This window comes from Spinacia oleracea, chromosome 5, assembly GCF_020520425.1.
Source record: "Spinacia oleracea cultivar Varoflay chromosome 5, BTI_SOV_V1, whole genome shotgun sequence".
In the NCBI taxonomy this organism is placed as follows: Eukaryota; Viridiplantae; Streptophyta; class Magnoliopsida; order Caryophyllales; family Amaranthaceae; genus Spinacia; species Spinacia oleracea.
Genome location: NC_079491.1, coordinates 42,393,524 through 42,421,092, shown reverse-complemented (window position 1 = coordinate 42,421,092; position 27,569 = coordinate 42,393,524). Strand labels below are relative to the sequence as shown.

Sequence of the window (27,569 nt, the reverse complement as noted above, 5' to 3'; positions counted from 1 at the left end):
TAATGGTGCATATTTTTTTTAAGTGTTTCAGGAAATCATAAATTATAAAAAGGTGCAAATTAAGCTTAAAAAAATATGTACATATAGTTTTGAAAATCCGCACATATAGTTTGAAAAATACGCACAAAGGTTCTCACGATAAAAGAAGTTCTCACGTTAAAAGGGTTCTCACCAGAACCTCACCTCATATATATATATATATATATATATATATATATATATATATATATATATATATATATATATATATGGTCCCCCTCCAATGAGAAGATCGCTAAAATGAGAAGAATGAGAAGCGATCTAAATCGTCCAAACAAACTAAAACAGACGGCCCAGATCATGCGCGTGAAAATGAAAGAAACAGAACACAACCACATAACCCAAAAACAGAACCCAAGCTTTTAGAAAAAAATAAAACCCGATCCTCTCTCCCTTCTGCCTGTACTATTCTTCCATGGCGGAAAAACGTCTCAATCGTAATTAAATCAATTGTTCCTCTTGATTCTGGTTCTTGCCAAACGTAATTTCTGAATAGATGTCAACGATTCCCCAATATGAAGGTATTTTGTTCTTGTTTCTTGTAATCAATTACTTTTAAATTTATAAAATAGACTTTTGAAATTATTGAACTAGTTACAAATTGATAGTGAAATTGAATAGATTAGTAATTTTGAATGAAAATTGCGTAATATTGAATGAAAATTTCATAAATTTTGATTTGCTCGTGTTTAATTTTGTGGGGGTTAAACCGTTGTTGTTGAACCAATTACAAATTGATAGTGAAATTGAATTGATTAGTTATTTTGAATGAAAAATGAGTAAATTTTCGACTGATATTTACGAATTAGGTTTTCGAATTAGTATTTGGTATTAGGCTCATTTATTAGATTTTAATTTATATCGTTGGATTGGTAGGTTTTCGAATTAGTAGTTGGTATTAGGTTCATTTATTTTATTAGGTTTTGTTGAATTAAGTTCATTGGATTAAATCTTTCGAATTAGGGGTGTATTGGCCGGAGAGCAGAGGTGTGTTTTGGAGAAGAGAATGCTGCTGAATGTAGAAATAACATGTAGAAATAATTTGAAGATTTATGTCAGCTTACCTATTTCATATATCTTGAGATCAAAGAAATCTTTAGTTGTTCAGACTAAAGTTCTTCAGCTTGGTGGTTAGAAAATGTATGCCCTGCTTGTTTGTGTGCTGGCTTGGCCACAATGTACAAGGGAGATTCATCATGCCCTTTTCTGGTCAATATATGTACCTAGAAAGAGATTTAGTCAGAATTGCAGCTTCCAAACTCTTGGGAATTAACTGAGCAGAGAAGCACTGAACTATCTGCACTTGTTTATTAAGCAGCAGTGCGTATCTGATTAAGGATTAACCAAAATCAGCTAGCTATCGTGTGCATATCTGATCCCCCTAGCTTAAAGTTGAAGCTTGTTCAGAGGCATTGGGTAATATTCTCAGCTCTTTAAACCGGCAATATCTGTTATCCAATACGGCTTCTTATAATTCGTAATTTCTTTCTAATCATCAATATACAAGAAAATTCAAATATGAAACTCATCTGAATTAGAATCAAGAAGCTGCATACAATTGAGGTGATTTCGAAAGTAGAAAATTAGCTAGAAATGGTCTTACGCCGTGGATTGATTGTTGTGTCCACCAGTGTGCTGAATCTAAAACAAGTATGTCGACCCCTGTCCAATATTTTGCATTGTCTTGGATCATATCAAGATGTAATACTCGTTTATGCTGAGGACTTGTTTTTAGTTCTACTAGTAGGGGTGCCCAAGAAAACTCAATCGAGGTATCAAAATCATGAATACATAAATTAGATATGAATGAATTGAAGAACCAAATAGAATTGTGAGTATAATGAGTTCTACTCTTTTTTTTTTTTTTTTTTCCAGGTATTAATAATGCCTATTAGCTCAACTGGTAAAGTTTTGTGCAATTGCACAATGGTGTAGGTTCGAATCCTACATAGGCAACTCTTTGTATTTTGTTTATGATATCAAAATGAGCAATTTTTAAAAAATATTTGCTCATTAGTGTAAAATATCAAAATGAGCTAAATTTATTTGCTCATTTAGAAACGATGAGCAAAAGTTTTCAATATCTGCAAATCCGAACTTTAAAATTTTAAAAATGAGCAAAAGTATTTGCTCTTTTGTGTAAACTATAAAAAATGAGCAAATTTATTTGCTCATTTAGAAACGATGAGCAAAGTTTTCAATATTAACAAATCGGAACTTTAAAGTTTTAAAAATGAGCAAAAATATTTGCTCATTTGTATAAACTATAAAAAATGAGCAAATTTATTTGCTCATTTAGACACGATGAGCATAAAATTTCAATATTAACAAATCCGAACTTTAAAATTTCAAAAATGAGCAAAAATATTTGCTCATTTGTATAAACTATAAAACATGAGCAAATTTATTTGCTCATTTAGACACGATGAGCAAAAGTTTTCAATATTAACAAATCCGAACTTTAAAATTTTAAAAATGAGCAAAAATATTTGCTCATTTGTGTAAACTATAAAAAATGAGCAAAAAGTGAAGATTAAACTACGCCGGATTCACGAAGAATGGGGGCTTTACTGTCCGAAGCGCGTACCATAGAGAAAATCAGAGAAGGAATGGGGGTGTGGGGGTGTTGGACCTGGCCTCAAGCCAACAACTCTGGAGGAAGGTGTGGAGAGCTAATGTTCCACCCAAAGTCAAGAGCCTTGTCTGGAGAGCTGCTAGGGATGGCTTACCCACGATGGAAAAGCTTGCATATAGAGGAGTGCCAGTTGATCGTATATGTCCTAGGTGTGGTGAGAGCCCGGAAACATTAACACACATGCTGCTCTTGTGTAAAGAAGCGAAGATCTTATGGATGCTTTCCCCACTACGGATTGATCTAGGGGATTGGGGGCATGGCTTCTTGGAATGGTGTGACTGGGCTATGGAGAATTGTAAGCTGGACTGGGCGTGGGAACTGGTGATGATGTTTCTCTGGCAGACCTGGAACATACGGAATAAATGGGTTTTCGAAAGAAAGGCCTGCGACCCGCGCTAATGGTGTGACAAAACATTTCACTACCTGGGTGAATTTGAGGCAACTATGAAGAGGGATGAGGAAAGCAGCTCTGAACATGCAACACAAACCACGAAGTGGAAGCCACCACAGGAAGGGAGGTGGAAGATCAACACAGATGCAGCCATGACAGATGGAAAGATAGGACTTGGAATGATTGTTAGAGACAGTACGGGGGACGTGGAATGATTTTTATCTGTCATTAGATCTCTTCTTCTATTCGATTCAGAGACAGCTACAGAACCTGCACATAATCCAGAAGTATTGAATATAGGTGCCTTTCTCCTTGTTTGAAATAATTTCTGCTTGAAGAAACTCGAGTTCAGTTTACAGAAACAGGTTATTGATCTTACTTGTGAAACTTGTGCTTCTTGGTTTCTTTTGGTTGTACCTTGTGACTTTAACTGTTTCGAGGGCATCATAGTGTTTTCTCTTTGAACTCAGCACTTGGTTCAGAACAGCTCCAGAATTTTGAACTCAGCACTTGTTTTCTCTTTAAAATTTTAAAAACGAGCAAAAATATTTGCTCATTTGTGTAAACTATAAAAATGAGCAAAAACATTTGCTCATTTGTGTAAACTATGAAAATGAGCAAATTTATTTTCTCATTTAGAAATGATGAGCAAATTTATTTGCTCATTTAGAAACGATGAGCAAAAGTTTTAAATATTAACAAATCCGAACTTTAAAATTTTAAAAATGAGCAAAAATATTTGCTCATTTGTATAAACTATAAAAAATGAGCAAATTTATTTGCTCATTTAGAAACGATGAGCAAAGTTTTCAATATTAACAAATCCGAACTTTAAAATTTTAAAAATGAGCAAAAGTATTTGCTCATTTGTGGAAACTATAAAAAATGAGCAAATTTATTTGCTCATTTAGAAACAATGAGCAAAAGTTTTCAATATTAACAAATTCGAACTTTAAAAATTTAAAAATGAGCAAAAATATTTGCTCATTTGTATAAACTATAAAAAATGAGCAAATTTTTTAATGTTAAGTAATTGGAGACTTTAAAATATTTGCTCATTTAGAAACAATGAGCAAAAGTTTTGAATATTAACAAACCCGCACTTTAAAATTATAAAAATGAGCAAAATTATTAACAAAAGTTTTGAATATTAACAAAAGTTTTGAAAATTATTTGCTCATTTGTGTAAATTATATAAATGAGCAAAAATATTTGCTCATTTGTGTAAAATATAAAAAATGAGCAAATTTTTTGAATTTTAAGTTATTTGAGATTTTAAAATATTTGCTCATTTAGACACAATGAGCAAAATTTTGAATACTAATAAACCCGAACTTTAAAATTTTATAAATGAGCAAAAATATTTGCTCATTTGTGTAAACTATAAAAAATGAGCAAAAATATTTGCTCATTTGTGTAAATTATAAAAAATGAGCAAAATTTTGATTGTTAAGTAATCAGAGACTTTAAAATATTTGCTCATTTAGAAACAATGAGCAAAAATTTTGAATATTAACAAATCCGCACTTTAAAATTATAAAAATGAGCAAAAATATTTGCTTATTTGTGTAAATTATATAAAATGAGCAAAAATATTTGCTCATTTGTGTAAAATATAAAAAATGAGCTAATTTTTTGAATGTTAAGTAATCTGAGATTTTAAAATATTTGCTCATTTAGGCACAATGAGCAAAATTTTGAATACTAACCAGAACTTTAAATTTTGCTCATTTGTTTCATTGTTTGTAACTACAAAGGTTTTAACTTTTATATGTATTAAATCAACCGATCCTTGATCTTTCGCTGAAAAATAAAAGAGGAAAGGGGGTTAGGGTGTTGGGGTTGCAGACAAGTTCTCTGGCAGGATCCCGGTCAACCCATGTCAACTTTGGCCTTGTTGCTGATGCAGTCAGGCAGGTTCGGTTTAGTTTTTTGTACAATGCTCGGATGTTGGGTTCAAGTCTGCTTTGAAGGGGTCTGTTTTAATCTACCTTGGTTAATTTTGCCTGAGTTGACTTAGGCTTACTTGGGTACTGTTGCTTTTCTTTGTGTTGCCAGTGTTGAACTTCCGATGGACATTAAGGATAGAAAGAAAGCTGATGTGGTGATGCTTGATGATCAGCCGTCTTTGAAGTTGTTTCTTTATTTCTTGAAACATAATAGCTCAAAAAGAACATGAACTGATAAGAAGTAAATAAAAGTAACCCAAAAGTAAATAAAACAATACAAAAAGTAAAGATTATTAACCTACGTGGGATTCGAACCCACATCTTTTGTGCATTTGCACAATGCTCTACATATTGAGCTAGTAGGCTAGTGTTTTTAAATAGAATCAACAAAAGTAAAACAAAACCAAAAAAAAGTAAATCAAAATAATATGAAAACTTACAGCAACAACAGCATAAGAACCAACAAGGCCAAAAGTTAACGCTGGTCCAAGTTGACAAAAAAACAGCAGCAAGGTATACCTGAGATCATGGCTGCCAATCTTCCATGCCCTTCTGCGATGACATGAAAGGGTGTGGTTATCACTCATCAGTCCATGCATCTACGGGAAAATTTTGGATCCCAGTCACTGGATTCTCCTGTTGCAACTAATGTATCATCAATCTGCACTCCAAGCAAACAACAGCAGCCAATATATAATTCTCATGAGAAATAATTACATTCCAGGAGACTTCACATCAACTTAGAAGACATCAATCTGCACTGTTGATTCTATATCACCTATACTTTTAGGATCTTGTGGAATATGCATTCCTTCCTTGGCAACGACAAGCTCATAATTTGGTGTGATCGTATCTCTGATAGGTATTGAGAGTGTACGACCATCCAATGTTGTAACCTTCACTGTAGTCCCTCCAATCACCCTGTTCTGTTGCTTCCATAGGGGGAGCTACCACCAAAGAGAACAGAATAACTTGAAATTATATCATTGAATTTTTAATTCTTGAACTTGTCAATTTAAAGTTAGATGCCCATGGTAGTTGAGGTAAGCGCATAAGGTTCCAATTATGCCATTCAGCAACTAACAAATGGTAGTTGAGGTAAGCACATAAGGTTCCAATTATGCCATTCACCTCTTCTTCTTTTTTGGTGTATTATACATTTGCCGGATACACCACTACCAGTCTCATTAAATGCATATATTTTTTTTGTTAACAAGTTAACAATTAAGATTATTTTTGTTCGACCACCAGTAGCTGCGCTTATCTACGTTTAAAGTTTAAACTTCCTACATAAAATATTCAACTTAAAAGATCAGAAAATTAATCTATCCATATTAATATTATGAGCATACCTTCCTCAAGCCAAGAATCACTATGCTTTCTTGTCCGTTAAAATCTGGAATATCCGTAGACCCCTACTGAAGGCTTCGTTAAATAAGATTCTTGTCTACATTGACTGGAAACCAGGCATCCAAGAGAGAAATGCAAGAGGAGTCATAACAATCACACCAAACATGATGTCATACAGACGCCCATGGCCATAACAACCTTCCAAAGAACAGTTTTGTGTATAAATCCTCGAAGCACGAGAGCAATAGAAATAATTCCCCAGCCAGTAGGAATAAATGCCAAGAAACTTGTAAACAAGTCAACAATTTCCAGATTAGTGAACTTCAGCAACACCACTATCACGAGAACTATCAAGACAATAACAAGGAACTGGATGAGACGGTAGTAGATATGATCTTTTGCAGAATATTTGTTTCGGGCATATGTAGTGACAACAAATATCGTAATAGCAGCAAAAACGTAGATCCATGACAGCAAATCACTAGTAGAAAAAACCCTTATTGCAGCGGGCTTTTAGACCCCTGTTGCAGCGTACATCGTATGCTGCAACTGGGGGGCCTGCAACAAGTCTGAACTTGTTGCAGCATACAATGTTCGCTGCTAAAAGGGGTTTTTTGCAGCGTACATATGTATGTACGCTGCAATAAGTGCCAAAAAATTGGCAAAAATTTGGACTTGTTGCAGCGTACATATATATGTACGCTGCAAAAGACTCAACTTTTTGCAGCGTACATTTATTTGTACGCTGCAACAAGTCTGGAATTTTGCGAAATTTTTTTCCCTTGTTGCAGCGTACAATATATATGTACGCTGCAACAAAGCACTTTTGGCGGGAAAATTCTAATTTTGTTTAGGGATACCTAGAGTGCCTTGCACCAAATATAGAAACCTGTCAAAACAATAATAGAATAACGCAACCTGTATAACAAATATAAAAACAACAACTGGAGTTTTGTATACTATATATCCCAAAACCAAAGTGCACATATTACATTTAAATATATGTTCCAATTTCAACATAAACATACATTTTAATATAAAATTTATTCTATAACAACTAAACCAACTCGATCAAGCGCGCTAAAGCCAATAATAAATACTTGCTGGTAAAAAACTTAGCCCATTGCTCACGAACCACATCAAATTCCTCGCATAAGCCGCAATCCTCGGAGTGTAGACCTTTACAAAAACAGAAATTTAAATTAAACATTAGATTAAATACAAATTAAATATCACATTTTAACATTCAAGAAACTAATGACAATGTCCTAATAGTCTAAAATGAGTCCTTAGGTTTTTTAGTTCAAAGTTGGGAGCGAAAATGTCATTTTAGCCTAAATATGACCTATAACGACCCAATGAGCCTATAGGTGCATAAATAGATTGGAACGAGTCTTAGATCGTTAAAATTATGCATATTAAACATGTAATAAGTTTTAAATGAGTCCTTAGGTTCTTTATTTTAAAGTTGGGAGCGAAAATGCCTTATTTTAGCCTAGATATGACCTATAACGATCAAACAAGCATTAAATGGGTATAAGTAGATTAGAATAAGTCCTAGAAACTCAAAACTAAGCTTATTAATCATATAATAATTTAAAAATGAGTCCTTAGGTTCTTAAGTTCAAAGTTGGGAGCGAAAATGTCATTTTAGCCTAAATATGACCTAAAACGACACAATGAGCCTTAAATGGGCATAAATGGATTGGAATAAGTCCTAGAAAGTTAAAACTAGAATATAAAACATTTAGTAGGTTTAAAATGAGTCCTTAGGTTCTTTAGTTCATAGTTGGGAGCGAAAATGTCATTTTAGCCTAAATATGACCTACAACGACCTAATGAGCCTTAAAGGTGCATAAATAGATTGGAACGAGTCTTATAAAGTTAAAATTATGCATATTAAACATGTATTAAGTTTAAAATCATACTGACACCGTACCAAATTGACAGGAAGAGCATGAGGCGATTTTAAAGAAGCGTGAAAATCCTGATTCTCACCTTACATGGAGTGAATACAAATCAATGACATTCACTTTTCAGGTTCGTTAAGAATGCCTCCACACAAAACAAATTCATTGATGATCCTTCTTAAAATAGTGTTGATTAACTAACCAGTTTGAATTACAGTTTATCAATGAAACAGTTAGGCTGGCAAATATAGTTCCAGGAATATTTAGAAAAGCATTGAAAGATGTCAACTACAAGGGTATGCATCTACCATCATTACAAAACTTATGGACTTAAAGTGTTTTATGTCAATGTTATGTTTATACTCAAATGCATACCTTAACATAGAACTTTGATTGATGTAGGTTACACCATTCCAGCTGGTTGGGGTGTCATGGTCTGTCCTCCAGCTGTACATTTAAACCCTGCTAAATATGAAAATCCCCTTGACTTTAATCCATCGAGATGGGAGGTATGTATCAAACTTTCTTATTTCTGTCATTCACGAGAGGAAAAAAGATGGGAGGAAAAAACTTTGGTTAGATTACTTTATTAAAATACAAAAAAATAAACATGAAATTTATTTGTGTATAGGGAGGAGAAACAAATGGTGCATCCAAACATTTCATGGCTTTCGGTGGAGGCATGAGATTTTGTGTTGGGACAGATTTTACCAAGGTGCAAATGGCTGTATTTCTACACTGCTTGGTTACAAAGTACAGGTAGAAGCTCACTTTCAAAAATTAACATGCATATTAAATAAAAAGGGAAGATTTAACTTATTTTCTTCAACCTCAGGTGGAATCCAGTAAAAGGAGGGAACATAGTTCGGACCCCTGGCTTACAGTTTCCAGATGAATTTCATGTTCAATTGTCTGAGAAAAGGTCAACAGAAACATAAACTATCAATTGATTCTGCTCCAGAAATATAGTTGTTACAAGTGACTTGAGCCGCAATAAGGAAACACATCAATACAAACATAACAGGAGAGGAGAACAAATATTTACAGTTTCTCCACCAAACAAGAGCAAACCGTGAATAGCTTTCTTGTAATCGTCATAGCTTTTGTATACATTGTCTATTTTTTACCCCTCATCTTCTCGTCAATATGTGAAAGCACATATGATTTGGGGAAAACCGGGTTAGATGTCTTTCAGCATGTAAAATCATTATTGAATTCATGTCACCTCTCATGTTGCAAATGTATAAAACATCAATACCAAAATACAAATATCCCTAGCATTATACTATAGTCTCTGCCAATTATTATGATCGAGCTACTAGATTTACTCAATGAAAGAACTGTAAACCCTACAGAACTACAGATAGTATACAACTGAACATAAAGCACCATAGTAGTATGATTATATTTAAACCCCTTCCTTTATGTTCAGTTATACATTGAAGCAAACCACAAATTAGAAGCAAAGCTATACATTGACAAGCCTTCATTAAAAAAAATAAGGCATTTTCTGTATAGAAATTGAAGAAAAAAATGTACTTTGCGTTGAACTTGACCCATATAATTCTTGTTATTCATAGAACTATAAGGAACACGTATATCTATCATTCTATCAGTACATCAATTTTTCAGGTTGGATAGTACTTCAATTGTGAGTTGACTAAAATCAGATTCAAGAGTCACCAAATCACGATATAGAGACTAGTTGATTATTCAAATACTAAATTGTGGTTGTCACTTGTCATCCCCTAGACTACATTCAACCCATGTTCTTCTAAGATCACTTGAGCTATGAGAACTAAGTTGACAATGCAACAAACTAAATACAAAAATCTCACAACTTTGCATTCAAATTCTTCCAAAAACAACAATCAACAAGCATACTAAACCTGAATACAAAATTAATAAGAATAAATTAAAAATAGCTGAAACAATAAACTAAAACCCTTGAATTAATCAACCCAAATCATCATTCTCAATGTAAATCAAAAACCCAATTGGCAAACTATCAATTTTTCACTAAAAACAAATTTCAGAATTCCCAAATTGATGAAATTTGACCTAAAAATCCAACATTTTACTCCAAAAAGAAAGAAACGAGATAAACAAACTCACATTGTGGATGCCGGAGGCGTTAAGGGCGGCAAAGAAGGCGGTAGCGGCGGCTCAAACGAAGAGAGAGGCGACCCCGAGTTCCCTGGCGGGCATAAAATTGGAATCTCCGACGAAGCCTTTCTTGCAAGATCTAATCCCCCACCCTAATTGGACGGCGCTAGCTAGTAGTCACCCAACAACCAGAACGGGCGGCGCAAGCAAGGGGGAAAAGAACATTGAATCGATTAGTTAGGGTTTTGGGATTTTAAATCAAGAACTTATTAAAACAATTGAGGGAAAAATTGAAATCAATTTACCAATTAGTTACAAATGATGTTGTGTTGGTAGGCCACCATTATTGGCGGCGACAAGCAGAGGAAAGCCGAGCACGGAGGCAGGACAACACCATCAACCACAACAACGCAATAACCATCGCAACCACCCAGCAGCGTCGGCATGAAGGAGGTGGTGGCCGGCGATGCAGAGGAACGAAGAGAAAGAGTGTTCGAAATTTTGAGGGACGCGGCTTAGGGTTTTTCTTTAGGGGACGACGCAGGGAAAGGCAAGGGAAGAAGAAAGGACCGCGAGAAAAAAATTTGAGATGCGGCTTAAATTGTTTTGAAATTTTTTTATCCGGTTATTGCAGGGGGCTTTTAAATTGTACGCTGCAACAAAAAAGGTTATTGCAGGGGGCTTTTAAAATGTACGCTGCAACAAACTTTTTTGCAGGGAACAATTAAATTGTACGCTGCAACAACCCTTTAAATGGTTTGACCCGCGTTGACCGACTGGTTGTTGAAGCGTATTAATACATGTACGCTGCAACAAGGGGGGTGCAACAGGGGTTTTTTCTACTAGTGAATAAACAAGAATACTCCTACTTCCAGCAGCAATACACTAGATCCAAGATAGTAAACTGAGGCTGGCTTAATTAAGTGGTTGTCAGTCAGGGACTTGTGATCTCAATATGCACTACCTAAACTAACTGTGGCTAAACCGGTCATCAAGGCAGCAAAATGCATATGAATACTCTTACATGTGGATGTTTGCAAGGCCAGAACCATCATATCCACACCAACAGACATGACATCTAGCAGCTCTAGCAATCCTAAGACTCTCTCCTACACATAGAGTTGGATATCTTGACTGACTACACGCCCCAAACTAAGTCCTGCTACTCTTTCTACACTTGGTGACATTAATGGCTAAACAACATTGTAATTATCAACACAAATCAAAGGAAAGAACTATCAACAACCTACTCAATTGCAGCAAAATTTGACAGGAACTACAAATATTGAAGCACAAAATACTTTTAAGATAATCAGCCAATCATAGTAGTTGATTGAGAAATGAGCAAAATTCAATCGAAATAATAAACACTTAAATTTGCTCATTTGCACAAAACAAAAATCAATTCGACCAAAATCAATCACAAAACCTACTCAATTGCACCGAAATTCGACGGAAAATTCATTACAATTCGACCTAAGTTCACTCAATCATAAAACCTATTTAAGTGCACCAAAATTCGACAGAAAAATCAATACAATTCGACCTAAGTTAACTTATTATCTACAATTTGAAGAAACAATTAGAGATAGAAAGAACAACTAAACGAATAACAATAAATCATGAAATGAACATTAAATCTCAACAAAATTGCAATAAAACTGAAAATATAACCCTACAATTTACATAAATCAACAAAGAATCACTCACCAATTACAACAGAGGAGATAACGCATAGATGATGGTATCGCGGAGAAGATGACAGCGCGGTGGTTGCATCAGGTGAGAACATGGTGGCGGTGAGGAGAGAAAATCGCGAAGGAGAGCGACAATGGAGGAGAGAGAACACGGAGTTCTTGCCGCTGAGACTCTAAGAGGGAATCATTAGGAGAGAGAAAATGGAGCAGTATAATAGAAATATTTTCTTTTTATTTTTTCGATATTTACGGGTTTTCCATTACTATAATGCGGAAGGTAGAGCCTTAGAGCTGTTAGATCTGATCTCAACGAACGCACGAGATCGCTTCTCATTCTTCTCATTTTAAGCCCCCTTCTCATTTATATATATATATATATATATATATATATATATATATATATATATATATATATATATATATATATAAATAAATAAATATATATTTTTTTGACGGGGAAGAACAATTTCATTAATAATCGCCCTACGACATCTTCTATAATAAAATAGATCTGCATACCACAGATTCAAAGAAAATACATAACTGTTACAATCAAAACAATTACTATTCTGTATCCTAAAGCACATCTCGTACTCCACCGCTTTTAGCTTAACGCGAGTAGTGATTTTCGATGTTTTCGCATCTTTCCAAGTAGAGCCATTCGCAATATGCGCACGAATTGTTCTGATTGACGAGTTGATGATAAACCCTAAACCTGTATGAATCCAAATCTCCTTCCCAATTATTGAAACCCTAAAAAAAATTCTCATCCATGGATGAGAATCAAGAACCTAGAAAATTCTAGGAAAAACCCAAATAAATTGGTAACAACCCAAGAATAAATTGGGAACAAATCAACGGAAAGAACTAAACAAGAGAATACATAAAGAGAAAACAATGAAAAAACAAGAATAAGGGTCGGAAATAGTCTAATTTCTTAGGAAAATAGACTATTTCCGCCTAAACGACAAAGAAAACTGATACCCTAAAAGATGAGAGAAGAGAGAAAAAGGGGAGAGAGAGAGAGAGGAGCGACGCCTACTTCGTACAGTTACTACATATAAGCAGTAGTTAAGGTGAATAGCAAATAAAATAGGAGATTTGAGTTCAATAAAAATGAAATGGCACCTACGGAACAGGAGATAACATGGTCCCTTTCTATCCCAACTTTTTTTTTTGAGGGAAAACGTGCGGTACCGCTAGTTATCTTTATTAATTAAACAGAAATCGGAAGCAATTACATCATCTAAAATACTTGGACAACCCCCTACCCAAACTCGTGTACTAAACACAAGAGGGGTAAGATGAGCCATAGTATGGGCCGCTAAATTAGCCTCCCTAGAGACATGACTAAACTTAATACTATCAAACCTGCTAGCCAGAACTCCTATTTAATAACGCCCAATTGCGAACCATCTTTTTGGGTGCCAATGATCAAACTCACAACCTTCAAGCTATCGCATTCCACTTCCACGTTCACGGCATAGCTTTGAGGGCCAACTGCAAACCAAGAACCACTGGCTTTGCTTCGGTGACCTCCGCCCCCCGCTCGTGCTTTTCTTGGTGACAGGCTGACCGAACCACTTCTCCCTTATGATCTCTAATCACTACACCAAGACCAGCCCCAACCCCTTTAAAAATCGCCCCATCCACGTTTACTTTCAGAACACCTGTTGCCGGAGGAGCCCAAACAACACCATCTTCTATCCCAACTTTTAGAATTTAGAATCTACCCGTTTTTATATCCCAAACTTTTTTTTTATTTTATGTAAAATTTGTCAAATACAACCTAATAATGTTGTTTTTTTTTATCAATTACAACCTCAAATTTTTTGACTTGTAACAACCTTAACCTTCGTATATCACTTTAAATTACAACCCCGAGTCGTTTTCAAGCAAAAACCTTCGGAATCAAAATATTATGTCATTAATATAACCATCCAAAAACGAAATTCCAAAAAAGCTCTAAACAGAATTAAACAATTAAAAAAAAAAAATTAATCAAAAATTAATTGTTATATATTTTTTTTATGAAATGATGTAATTGAGTTTTAATAAAATCAATGACATCATAATCCGATTGATTTCGCCAGAAAATGACAAGGGATTGTAATTTAAAGTGGACATGTAAGTTAAATGTTGTAATTTACAAATTTGACTTTGTAATTAACAAAGAGACAACTTTATTGAGTTGCATTTACCAAATTTTCCATATTTTATTTTAGAAATTAACTAACAAAATCATTTAAGTTCTAAAAAAAATAATAAATAAATGATTTATGAAACAATTTAAGAAATAATTTAATTGAAGAATAGTAGGGAGAGAAATGAGTTAGAAAATGAAAAAGTTGACTTGGCAACTTGGTTGGCAAAATAAGTGGTTGTTGTTCATTTGTCAAAAAAAACACCTCAATAGTTTTGTTTAGGAAAACTATTGAAGTATGTAGAAAATTATATGTAGAAAATATGTAGAAAATTATAACTTTACAACAGAATCAGGAGTTTACCACAAAAGTTTCCTATCAAACTGAGGGGCAACAATCTCTTGACAGCGCACTATTCCGGCTGCTCCTCCATAGCACAACCATCGTTCACTTCCCTTATTCATATTCCATCTCACTTTATGCATTGAGACAACCTTTGGAGGAGGACCTCCAGTTTCTAGTGCTGCTTCCTCTCTGACTTCTGGTTTTCCATTCACATTTTCACCATCTTCCTTACTGGATACCAATACTTGATCATCACTTGCTTTCCTTGCTTTTCCATTTCCAGTATCCTCTTGGTCTTGCCATTTTTCTGTCCTTTTTGCCTGATTTAAACCAGATGCAACTCTTTCTGCAGGTTTAGGTATATTTGCCCGTTCAGTTGCTGACTTTTTCATTTTCCGTGGAGAACTTGGTAGCTGAGTGTTAATCATGACTGCTGATTCTTCTCTTGCCAATAAACCACACAGAAAATGTGGGCTTCGATTTCTTGCTGGATCTTTGTCCACTGCTTTATGTGTAAGCTGGAAACACCAACATTAACAAGCTTACTTACATTGTTGCTACCAAACAAGATTTTTCAAACGGAATGATTTTTTTTAAAAAACAAATATAAATAAAAAAGCAACTTCTCAAAATGGAACTAACGTGCTAAAGAAACTTCCACATGATCACATGTTATAGTGTAATCAACTTCCCCAAACCTAATCAAACGAGCCTTTTAAGAACATAATCCATTTGTTTAGCGAAGATTCTGGTTTAGTTAGGAGGATCCCGACAATAAAACTTGACTAAACTCTAATGCCTAGGAAACCGCTAAGCTCCACAGATGCCCTGCATAAGTTACCAGGGCTCACTGGCTCAGAAGAGAGGATCCAATAGAAAACCTCTGAATTCTAATAATTATTCATTCCAGAATCTAGACTGAACTATTCACTTAATCTAGATTACTCTTCTCAGGTTCAACGATTTTGATGACTTTTGGATGATTTCACAAGATGAGTAAACTTTGTCATGATTGAACATGTTGTGATAGAATGGCCCTAATGCAGAATCTTGAATCCGGACATAACCACACAGCAGACCAGCAGTTTTGATAAGCTATCCCTTTTTTTGGAAATTCCGCAGAAAATGAACACTGCTGAGTAACTGGGAGAATGGAATGGTACTCAACACAACAACTTCAAATGTTCAGCGGGAATTTCTACCCTAGTTTACAAAACAAAATGAACACACGGACTCTTCATTTCACCTTGAGTACCCGTGTCGGATTCTCACTATGTTCTTCTAGCAGACAGCTTTTTGTTGAATAAAAGTATGTCGCCGGGTAAAGAATACCCATCTAGGTTTCTCAATAGGTTTCGACACCAAATGTTATTGTATATGAATTACAATAGCTAAATTATTACTGTATACACTGGATGACTAGGATCTACTTTTTGAACGAATTTAAAAGTAATAACGATATCAGGTAAAGTACTTGAAAAAAATAGGAAGGAAAAGCCACAACCATATGGGATTCTGAACTCAATATTCTCACTATCATAATAGGCCAAACTCCGCGGCAGCCCTCAACAGAAGAGTGCGACTCTGCCCTCTCTGAGATATACGGTTTATGCTGGAAAGGTAAGAAGTTGGACTAATTTGGAATCTCTGAAGACAGAACACCACTAGTTCGAATTACAAAGAAACCCGGGCCAGACGCAGCAGAGCGATGACCCGGGGAGCGGATTCCCCACCAGCAGGGGCCTATTAGTATTTAGTACCTTCGCCAAAAACTTGACTTCCACTCAAAATTCAAGTCCCTAACTACAGTTCCTATAACGATACTTCTCATTACCATTAGAGCTTTGCTCAAAGGCTTTCTCTCAAAATACATATGGTAAACAAGAACTAAGCAAGTGAAGGAGTGACTGGAGCAGGAAGTAAATAAACAACATGGAACAAATATTTTACCTTATGCGATTGAACACATATTTTACCTTATGCTTACTATCTTCCGAGAAAGATACTCCCTTTGTCCCACATTACTTGCCCCATTTCTTATTGGCACACTTTTAACAAGGGAGTAAGGTACAGAGAAAAAAGTGGTGTGCGGTCTAACTTTAGAGAAAAAGTTAACCATAAAGGAAAGGAGCAAGTAATCTTGGACAATCAGGCAAGTAAATAGGGATGGAGGATGCAGCATAAAGTAAAACAATGGGTACAAAAGAAAGTGTGAACTCAATTATTGGGTCAAACAATGGGTGAAAATTTCTACTGCTGTTACTCCTAAGAATCAGACAGTAAATGCTGTTCAATCTGGAGTTACAGCATGCTGGAGAATTGCAACTAGTGTAAAGGAAGAGGCAAGCAGCCTGTATATGTGAACGGGTAGTTCACAGAACCCTTTTAATACATTGGAGGAAAAGGATGTCCATGAACACTTATGACCAGAAAATTGAGCACATTGTGAAAACAAGAGCAACGAAAATTGGAGGAGATGATCCTGATGACTCTTCTACATGAATTTATGCACCTGGAATGTCAGGGACATCAATGATCCTGGTGGTGGAGTTAAACAAAAAATTACGAGTATATAATTGCATAAACTTAAAAGTTATAGTGATTTGTGTCAGACATATATCTCAAAATTTAATACTACTACAAAGAAGTTAGGTAGTTATTGAAAGTAGGATGAAAATTATTACTTATGTGATAAGAGGTAAATTGTGGAAAGGGTGGAAGTTAAATGATATTAATCTTAATCTTCTTACTTAACATGAACAATTTGTTCACTGCGAGGTGAAGGATATGAAAGGGGATATTGCCTTTTACTTTTCACTCCACTAAAACTTGGAAAGACTTTTGGTCTACTCTTACTGCTATACAGCCTTCTGGGGGGATTTCTCCTTGGTTATTAAAAGGAGACTTCAATACTATGCTTGTTCTGTTTAACAGGGTCAAATTGTGATGCAGTGCCTTTAGCTGAAATCAAATTGACTTTAATGCTACTGAGGACAATATGAGTTTAACTGAAATAAAATGCATGAGGCACTTTTATACTTGGCATAAAGGGTCTACTGTTGCTAGAACGTCAGGACTGTGATCTTGAGAATTAAGCCTGAGTGGTTTCCTTTCCTCATGTGGTTACCGATTATTTGAATCTAAGAGAAGATTTGTGCAAGGAAGTAACTCATTGTGAGATAGAAGCTGCTTTTCCTGGCGTTATTAATAAATTATAAAATTTTGATATCCAGAAAATTTTCATTGAAAAGAATTGAATCCAATGAGATCCCACAAGTTAATACACTACAAGAAATTGTACTATTAACGACGGAAAATCCCGTCGCGAAAGGCCAATAATTGTTGATTAACGACGGGATTTCCTGTCGCGAACCCGTCATAAAAGGGGGCCGTCGTTAATAGAAATCCCGTCGTAAACCCGTTGTAAACCCGTCATAAAAGACATTTGCGACGGTTATTCCCGTCATTGTTTGGTTGTTAGCCCCGTCGCAAAAGGCTTTTGCGACGGGATTTTTGACCCGTCGTAATTAGGTTGTCGTAAAAGATACAAATTCTTGTAGTGATATTTGTTCTATTATTAATACTATCAATTACAGACAAATTTTATAAACTTTAACCATATGAATAATATACATGAGGAACATTATTGAACGGAGGAAGTATAGAGGAAGATTCAATTTATTAATAATGCCCTATTAAAACGTTTGACTCTCAGTAAATGGTCATATATATGTAGGTCCTTAAATAAAATGGTTCAATGTCGGCGTATTAAAAACTAAATATTTGAAAATATTTTCAAAATACATTAGAAAAAATGCTTATAAATTCTAGAGTAAGTTAATCGTGACCACCATTGAGGCTCTACCCATCCTTCTCGTTTCTATTTTAAATTTTGATAGAAATTTGATATTTAATTACAGAAATAAAAATGAATAAATTATATGATGAAAGTGGTTTTGTTTATTTCATCATCCGTTGGGAATAAAATATAAAAGTATTCTTGTCATATCACTCGTCTTACCCGTACGAGTTGTACTCATCTTTTTATCTTTTTATCCACTCGAATTATCACTTTAATATATTACCCATAAACATTAAAAACTTTTTTTTTTATCAATTATCAATTATCACTTTAATATATCACCCATAAGAACTAGATTTTAGCTTGTGCATTGCACGGATTCTATTAAATTGTTAAGTGAAAATAAAACTCTTATCACAAATTCTTATTTACATGGGGTGTGCGATAAATATTGTACACCGAAGTTAAAGTTAACGTAAAATGCTTAAAAGTTACCCTTATATATGTAAAGTTATCTATTTTTTAATGATAAAATTTTTCAATTTAATAAAAAATATTTCTTCAAAATTACTAATAATGTATAAAATTAATCATTTAACACTTTAAAATGTTTATCTATCAACTTTTTCTTTTAATAATATAAAAGTTGGAGAAAACTGGATAAAAGTTAGAGAAAACTGGGTAAAAGTTAGGTTGGTGTACAATAAATTTATTGTACACCTTGTGCATACAAGACCTTTTGAACTCTTATACATACCAACTGCTATATTTATATAATAGATTAGATTAGTTTTTGATTTTGGATTGAATTTCATTATATATATATATATATATATATATATATATATATATATATATATATTAGATTTGATATTTTATTACATTAATTAAAAATGAGAAAACTATACATTATCTGAAAACCATAATCTAAAATTATTTTTGGCATACCACCCGTTTATGTACTAACAAATCCTAACACCAATCTTCATTCTACTCCCTTTTTAACCCACGCGAATAAACACTTTACTATGCATACCATAACAATAAAATGTCTATGCCGCCCGATTCGTACATGAATATCCAAACCGAAAGTGTTCTTACCCGTAAATAAGTTGTACTCGAATGAACTCGCTCTTGTCATTCTTAAATAACAACCGATTTACATTCCAAGCACCAACTTTGATCTTAATTAGATCGTTCATAATATACATTCATACGTAAAACAAATAACATATACCAGTTGTTTCATATTAAGAAATAACCTTTATAAAATAGTACTCCATACGCTTTTTATAATTTTTCTCCGAAAATAGTGACATGAACGATGAAAGTTAAATCTCGAAAAGTGACACTTAATAAGGACTACGCACGTGATCTACTTTTGAGCATTTTGACATAATTTTTTTAATGTTACACGTGTTATAAAATCAAGAAAATACTTAATATGTACAATAAAATATTCAAGGATTTGGGGCACGTTAGTAGATGTGCGAGACATGTCGCGTGTAACCCCAACCCATACCCTCCTTAGTCCTTACCATGGTACGTTAAAAAAATTATCTTGATTCCACCACCAACTTATTATACATCATCAACAACAACAACAACAACAACAACAACAACAACAACAAAGCCTTAGTCCCAAAATGATTTGGGGTCGGCTAACATGAATCGTCGTAGGAGATCGTCATTGTCACCAATCAAACCAGAAAGGAGCAGGAAGTAAAAAGAAAAAAGCAAGGAAGAGAAGGTGGAATTAATGAAAGTAAGATAAGAGAAAAATAAATAAATATATATATATATATATATATATATATATATATATATATATATATATAAGAAATATTGTAAGAGATAATCCTTGTGTATTTACGCCATAATTTTTCTCTAAATTCTTGCTGTTTTTTTTAAAAAAAAATGGTTCCACACTCACTATCTATTCAAAACTCTGGTTTTTCATTACTCCTATAAATTGTAACAACTAGCTATACAGCAGGAAATTTGAATATTCAATGTATGAGTAATGTATTATGTCCTTTCAAAGTCGAAAATATGATCATGTATATTCTGATTGATTTTTCGGACAAAAATATAACAGTTAATATTTAAGTTGTTACATTCTTGGTTGTATATTTTAGTAACAAGTCAAAGATATATATATATATATATATATATATATATATATATATATATATATATATATATATATATATATATATATATATATATATATTTCCTCCGTTTCGGAAATATCGCACCATTTTGTTTTTTACACTATTCACACTACGACTTTGGCGATTTTTTGTGATTCATACGTAAGAAAATTGTAGTCATGTGGGGTCATATTAAATTTGTATAGATATATATTTTCTAAATAACAAATTTTTATAATTTTTATTTGACAACGATTTAAAATATTAAGAGTCAAAGTAATGTGTTAGATGAGTAAAAGTCAACCATGGTGCGATATTTATGGAACGGAGGAAGTATATTTTTTTAATTATTTATATTAAAGAAAATCATGTTAAAAATAAAAGAGCATCCTTAATTCTCTCCAAATTAAGAATTTATATTTAGATATTACTAAATTATTATTGATTTAGTTTTAATATCATTCAATTTTAAGTTAGTAATTTAAGGTGTTTACATAATTACAACATTTATATAAGCATTGTAAAAATAAGAATTAAACATATCAAAAAATTAAATAAAAGAATAATATATTCCTTTATTACTCCCTCCGTCCCAGATTAGTTTTTACACTTTCCTTTTTCGTCCATCCCAGATTAGTTGTTACACTTCTAAATTCGGAATGACCCCACATATTATATTGTCTCTCTCTTCCTACTAAATTTCTTTTGTCCCCACACCCTCTCTCATACAATTAAAAAAATACCTCACTAACTCATATCACATCTACTTTCTCAATAAAATAACAATTGATAATCAAACAACCACTTATCACCTAAAACTTTGTGCAAAGCAAAGTGTAACAACTAATATGGGACGGAGGGAGTATATATTATTTATGCACAATTAGCACTATATCCTAACAGTGGTATCAGAGCTATAACGATCAAGAAGGCTAGAGCACGATTTCCGCAACGTTAATAATATAAAATAGAAATATTATTTTCACAAAAAAAAGCAAAAAAAAATATGGCATTTTCTAGCACAAACCAACAACAGGTTGTTCCATTATTCAATGGTGACAATTACGAATATTGGAGCATTCGAATGAAGGCTATTTTACGTGCTTCTGGAGTATGGGAAGTTGTTGAAACCGACATACCGACAAACACAACAAACAGACGGAGAACCAGTTGTAGGAGCAATTGATTGCCCGAAAAAAGATGCAGAAGCATTAGCCAAAATTCATCTAGCTACCACAGACTCAGTATTCCCTCGAATAATGAATGCTACATCAGCAAAACAAGCATGGGACACCTTGAAAAACGAATTTCAAGGAACCGAGAAAATGAAGGCAGTCAAACTATAGTCGCTTCAACTTGAGTTTGATCATTTAAAGATGGGAAAATATGAAAGCATAAAAGATTACTCTTCAAGAGTAATAGAGCTCGTTAATCAATTAACAGCCATGGGTGAAAACATAACTGATCAACGATTCTCACAACATTAATCTCTCGTGGACTTTCTTGGTTCTCTACGAAGTCATGAACAAAAAATGACTATTAAGGATAATGAAACATCACAAGACGGTCCAGAAGGAGCTTTTCAATCAAGACATAGACCCTCGTCTTCAAAATCTCACAACTCAAGAGGAAATTTCAAGCAAAATAATTCATACAACAACAAGGAGAGAGATCGAAAAGGTATCTTTCCTCCTTGCAAAATTTGCAAAAATACAAATCGTGAAGAAAAGAATTGTTAGCACAAGGGAAAACCTCAATGCAATTATTGCAAGAAATTTGGTCATACAGAAGACAAATGCACGTTTAGAGACAATTGATGAAGAAGGATATCTCTTTTATGCTAATCAAAATGATAGTAATAAAAGAGATGATTGGCTAATAGATAGTGGATGCACAAACCATATGACCAAGCGATCTGACATTTTTACCAACATTGACACATCCGTTAAAATCCCTATCAAAATGGGTAACGGTGCAATGGTGAAATCCGAAGGCAAAGGTACAATCGCAGTTCAGACAAAGCTAGGAACAAAATTGATAAAAGATGTTCTTTATGTCCCTATTTTAAATCAAAATTTGCTTTGTTCCTTAGATGAATGGATATTCCGTCCATTTTAAGGATGAATCATGTGCAATATTGGACCCCCAAAGAAATCAAGTTGCTAATGCTAAAATGCAACAAAAATGTTTTCCTTTGAATTGGCAATATGTAGGGAACGAAAAGGTACTACAAGCACAAGGAGATAAAGTTACATGGCTATGGCATAAGCGTTTTGGTCATAGTAATTTCCAAAATCTAAAACTTCTTTCACATAAAAATATGGTGAAAGGTATACCAACTATCTCACATATAAATGTTGTGTGCAATGGTTGTCAATTAGGAAAAATGACAAGGCAACCATTTCCAAAGGGACTTGCACGAAGAGCAACAAAGAAATTAGAGCTCGTACATACAGATGTATGTGGTCCAATGAGAACTCTTTCTCTAGATGATAGCAAATATTTCATCTTGTTCATTGATGATTTTTCTCGGATGACATGGGTATACTTCATGAAAGATCGTTCTGAAGTTTTTAAAATATTTAATAAAACTATGTTGAGAAAGAAAGTTCTTTACAAATAATGAATCTTAAAAGCGACAACGGAAAGGAATATACCTCATTAGAGTTCAACAAATTTTGTGATGAGGAAGGTATACATCATCAACTTACGGTTCCCTATACACCGCAACAAAATGGTGTAACCGAAAGAAAGAATAGAACTGTAATGGAGATGGCAAGATCAATGCTCAAAGATAAGGAAATGCCTAACAAGTTTTGGGCAGAAGCACCGTGTATCTTCAAAATCAACTTTTAACAAAAGCAATAGAAGGTCGAACACCAATTGAAGCATGGACTGGATATCAACCATCAGTAAGTCATTTAAGGGTGTTTGGATACGTATGTTGCTACATGGAATTGGGAGCAAAATGACATTGAAAGAAGGTATGTTACAACACCAACATTCCAACAACATCCCCCTACACCAGAGATACCAACTCCGAATGACCAGACAAGTCAACATACATGAGTATGAACCCGACTCTCACATACATGAGTATGATAGTTCTGCAGAATCATCTCCTAGAAGGACTCGAAGAATTTCAGACATATATGACACTACTGAAAGAATTCCAGATCTTGATCTAGAACAATGTGAGTTTTGTTGTCACGTTACACATGAACGAGTTAATTATGAGCAAGCCTCTCAACTTGAACAATGGAGAGCTGCTATGAAAGAAGAAATTCACATGATTGAGAAAAACCAAACATGGGAATTGCAAGATAAGCCACCTAACAAAGATGTCATTGGTGTAAAATGGATATACAAAACAAAACTCAATCCAGATGGTTCAATTCAAAAGCACAAAGTCAGACCGGTACCTAAACGATATTCACAACAATTTGGCATTGATTATAATGAAACATTTGCTCCAGTATCAAGACAAGATACAGTTAGAGTAATTCTTGCTTTAGCTGCACAACGAAAATGGAAAATTTATCAACTAGATATTAAATCTGCCTTTCTAAATGGATTTCTTCAAGAAGAGATATATGTTGAACAACCTCTTGGTTTTGTCGTGGAAGGAAAAGAAGATAAAGTATTGAGATTGAAGAAAGCTCTATATGGGCTCAAGCAAGCTCCGCGAGCTTGCTATAGTAGAATTGATGGTTACTTTACTCAACAAGGTTTCAAGAGGAGTCCTAATGAAGCAACCTTATACATCAAGAAAGATGGGTCACGCATTATCACCTTATCTCTTTATGTGGATGACCTAATCATTACTGGGATGATTTATCTATGATAGAAGCGTTTAAGCAAGAAATGATGAATCAATTTGAAATGACTGATCTTGGCTTAATGAACTATTTTCTGGGTATGGAGATTAAGCAAACAGAAGAAGGGATCTTCATAAGTCAAAAGAAATATGCACAAAACATCTTAAGAAAGTTTAAGATGGAAAATAGCAAACCAGCATCCACTCCTTTAGCTCAAAATGAGAAGTTGAGCAAAGAAGATGATTCAGAAGATACTGATCTTAAACAATACAGAAGCATAATTGGAAGCTTATTATATCTAACTGCTACAAGACCAGATATGATGTACGTTGTAAGCATGTTGGCAAGGTTTATGCAGAAACCAAGTCAAATACATTTGCAAACAATTAAGAGAGTTCTTCGCTATCTAAAAGGAACCTCGGCTTATGGAATATGGTATACGCCAAATAAAAATTCGGAGCTAATTGGATATTCGGACAATGATTGGGCTAGGTCTATCGATGATATGAAAAATACATCGGGATACGTGTTTTCACTTGGAAATGGGCGTATTTTCTTGGCTTAGCCAAAAGCAAGATACTGTGGCTAAATCTACGGCAGAAGCTGAATATATACAATATGGCTTATAAGAATTTTAGCAGAAATGGTGAAGTTCAAAAACAATCCACAGATATTTTGCGATAGTAAATCTGCTATTGCTATAGCTAAGAATCCAGTTCTACACCAAAAAACAAAACATATCAAAATAAAATATCACTTTGTCCGAGAAGTTGAAAGTGAAGGAAAGATCAGCCTTGTTCATTGTACTTCTGAAGAACAAATTGCTGACATATTTACAAAAGCACTTCCGAAAGCAAGCTTTGACCGATTAAGAGAAAAAATTGGCGTTCAAAGGAAGCTCTTCAAGGAGGAGTGTTAAAAATAAAAGAGCATCCTTAATTCTCTCTAAATTAAGAATTTATATTTAGATATTACTAAACTATTATTGATTTAATTTTAATATCATTCAATTTTAAGTTAGTTATTTAAGGTGTTTACATAATTACAACAGTTATATAAGCATTGTAAAAATAAGAATTAAACATATCAAAAAATTATATAAAAGAATAATATATTCCTTTATTATATATTATTTATGCACAATTAGCAATATATCATAACAAGGCAAATCATAGAGTTAAGAGAGAAAAATAACTAAGGGGTTTAATAGGGATAAATGTTTATTTGGGAGTAAACAAGTGGGTTGTTTGAATTTTTATGAGGGTATAATTGGTATATATGTTGGACAAATAAGGAAACATCCTAAGGGACTAATTTAAAAGCAACTCAATACGAAAAGAGTACTAGCATTCAAGAACCCAGAGAGTATTTCTTTCCTTCTATATTTTAGACTATATAAATCACAACAAATATTTTGATTTTATTTTATTTTATTTACTATGCAAAGAATCAAAATAATATGATAATAATGATTTGAAGAATACAAGTTCAGCATAAAAAGTTACAAAATTTAGTTACATTAATTGTCTCTCTTTAATTTAGTTATATGCAAAATTTCTTTACATAAAAACTGTTTCTTTTACTAATAATACGTGTAATATTTTTTAGATTTAGCCAATAATACTCTTTAATAATGGGCATCCAAGAGGAGTGTTATGAAATATAAGAGTTCATTACTTTTTTTTATTTTTTTTAAATTTTTCGTTATTGATTTATTCTATGTTCTAATGCTTTTGGTAGAAGAGTCAATTGAGATACAGATGATATGGACAGTTAGCGAGACCCAGCGTTTAAGGAAGGCACTTTTATGAGGGAGTATTCACAAGGTGGAGCGACAACGGGTTCATCAGGCACATGCTCAAGCAAAAGGCGTTGTTGATAGTTTATTGTCTTTTTCTAATTTTCCGTAGTTGTTCTTTTAGTTAGCTTATGTCAAAAAAAAAATGTTTATCAGATGTTAAAAAATAGATAAAATAATTGAGGAAATATTCAAATTATATCAGAACTTTATAGTGTCATTTTATTTTGTTTATTTTTTTTGATAATAAATTCCTATTGAAATAATTTTTTTATTAACTTAACCTAGTACTAAGATAAAATTTTGTTAGGGAGTCTAAAATATTAAGCTTGAGATATTGGGTGTGAGATATAGCATTAAATATTAGGCATAGTATTTATTCAATATTATTGTAAGAGCACATGGAATATTTTAATATGGAAATGATTGTTACAATATTTTTTTGGCTACACTTTAATTAGTAATTCCTCTGTTTCACAAAGGATGCATCATTTATATTTGCACGTATGCCAATACACTTCTTTGAACATTAATATATCTAAATGCGTATAAGTAATAATTATAAAAAGTTGATATTTGGAATCCTTGCATTAATACGAATTTAACAAGATCTCACTTGACTATGTTTTTTCTTACACAACGGTGGAAAAGTGATTGTCAAAATTGATTGATGAATAGTGCGCAAATGAGAAACGATGCATCTATTGTGGAACGGAGGAAGTATGTACTTTGTATATTTAGTAGTAAAGTCAAATATATTATTTTGTTTTAATTATTTATATTAAAAGAGAGGTGAATCATAGAGTGACATTTGTCATCATCACATTGATGTCCTCTCTTTTAGTATAGTGTATAGATGCCAAGTAGGTTTCGCAGGAAGTCTAATATCTTATAGTTCTTGACATTGAATTGATAAAGGGGGGTGGTAGAGCTAATATATCTCCAAGGTGCATGATTAAGGTAGACTTAAAGAAGGCTTATCAGCTTATGACTACATTGAGTGGCGTTTCTTGACAGTTGTGCTGTTAGAACTGGGTTTTCCTGAGACAGTTATTGAGTAGAATTTTGGATATCTTTCTACTGTAAATTACAACATTTTAATTAAAGAAAGGCCCAGTAGGCCAGCACACTTATTCTGCTTCAATTTGGCAAGAAATATTAAAGCTGTTGAGATCTAATAGAACTCCTTTTGAGTTCCCTGTTTAACTACAAGTTGCTGTTAGATTTAGAAAGAAAACTGGTGACAAGTTCAAGTTATATGTGATGCTGTTTACGGAGTTCTTACTAGATTCGATGACAATGAAAGGACAATATTTTTAACCAGGGATACAGAAATGAGGCGGCTTTGATTAGAGAAATTATTTTCTAAGTCACCTGTAAAGCACCTGAAAAACAGAAAGACCTGTTAGTCCTATAACAGACTAGTTGTTAG

At 33.6% G+C, this 27,569-nt stretch overlaps 2 protein-coding genes across 10 annotated transcripts in view; one reads left to right on the top strand and one right to left on the bottom strand.

Moving 5' to 3' along the window:
• Positions 1-400: 400 nt before the first annotated feature.
• On the top strand, positions 401-9,598 carry LOC110799346 (cytochrome P450 87A3-like). 2 transcript variants are annotated; one of them, XM_056830472.1, is made up of 6 exons: positions 401-560; positions 8,315-8,404; positions 8,492-8,570; positions 8,677-8,783; positions 8,906-9,033; positions 9,110-9,598. In XM_056830472.1, the coding sequence occupies exons 1-6, from the start codon at positions 555-557 to the stop codon at positions 9,210-9,212; spliced, it is 513 nt and encodes a 170-aa protein (XP_056686450.1). In that variant the 5' UTR covers positions 401-554; the 3' UTR covers positions 9,213-9,598. The 2 variants fall into 2 exon arrangements, with proteins under 2 accessions (XP_056686450.1, XP_056686451.1); XM_056830473.1 differs by lacking the exon at positions 401-560 and adding an exon at positions 1,349-1,455.
• LOC110799342 (uncharacterized) overlaps positions 7,389-27,569 on the bottom strand; it is a 47,332-nt gene continuing 27,151 nt past the window's right edge. For 3 of the 8 annotated variants that reach the window (XM_022004593.2, XM_056830468.1, XM_022004595.2), the window contains exon 14: positions 14,408-15,084. In XM_022004593.2, coding sequence (XP_021860285.1) covers positions 14,581-15,084 — 504 coding nt within the window. In that variant the 3' untranslated portion in view covers positions 14,408-14,580. Of the gene's footprint in view, positions 7,544-8,649; positions 8,807-10,389; positions 10,551-14,407; positions 15,085-21,009; positions 21,816-23,942; positions 24,037-24,073; positions 27,523-27,569 lie in introns of those variants that run through there. The other 5 variants (XM_056830466.1, XM_056830467.1, XM_056830469.1 and 2 more) reach the window with 5 other exon arrangements.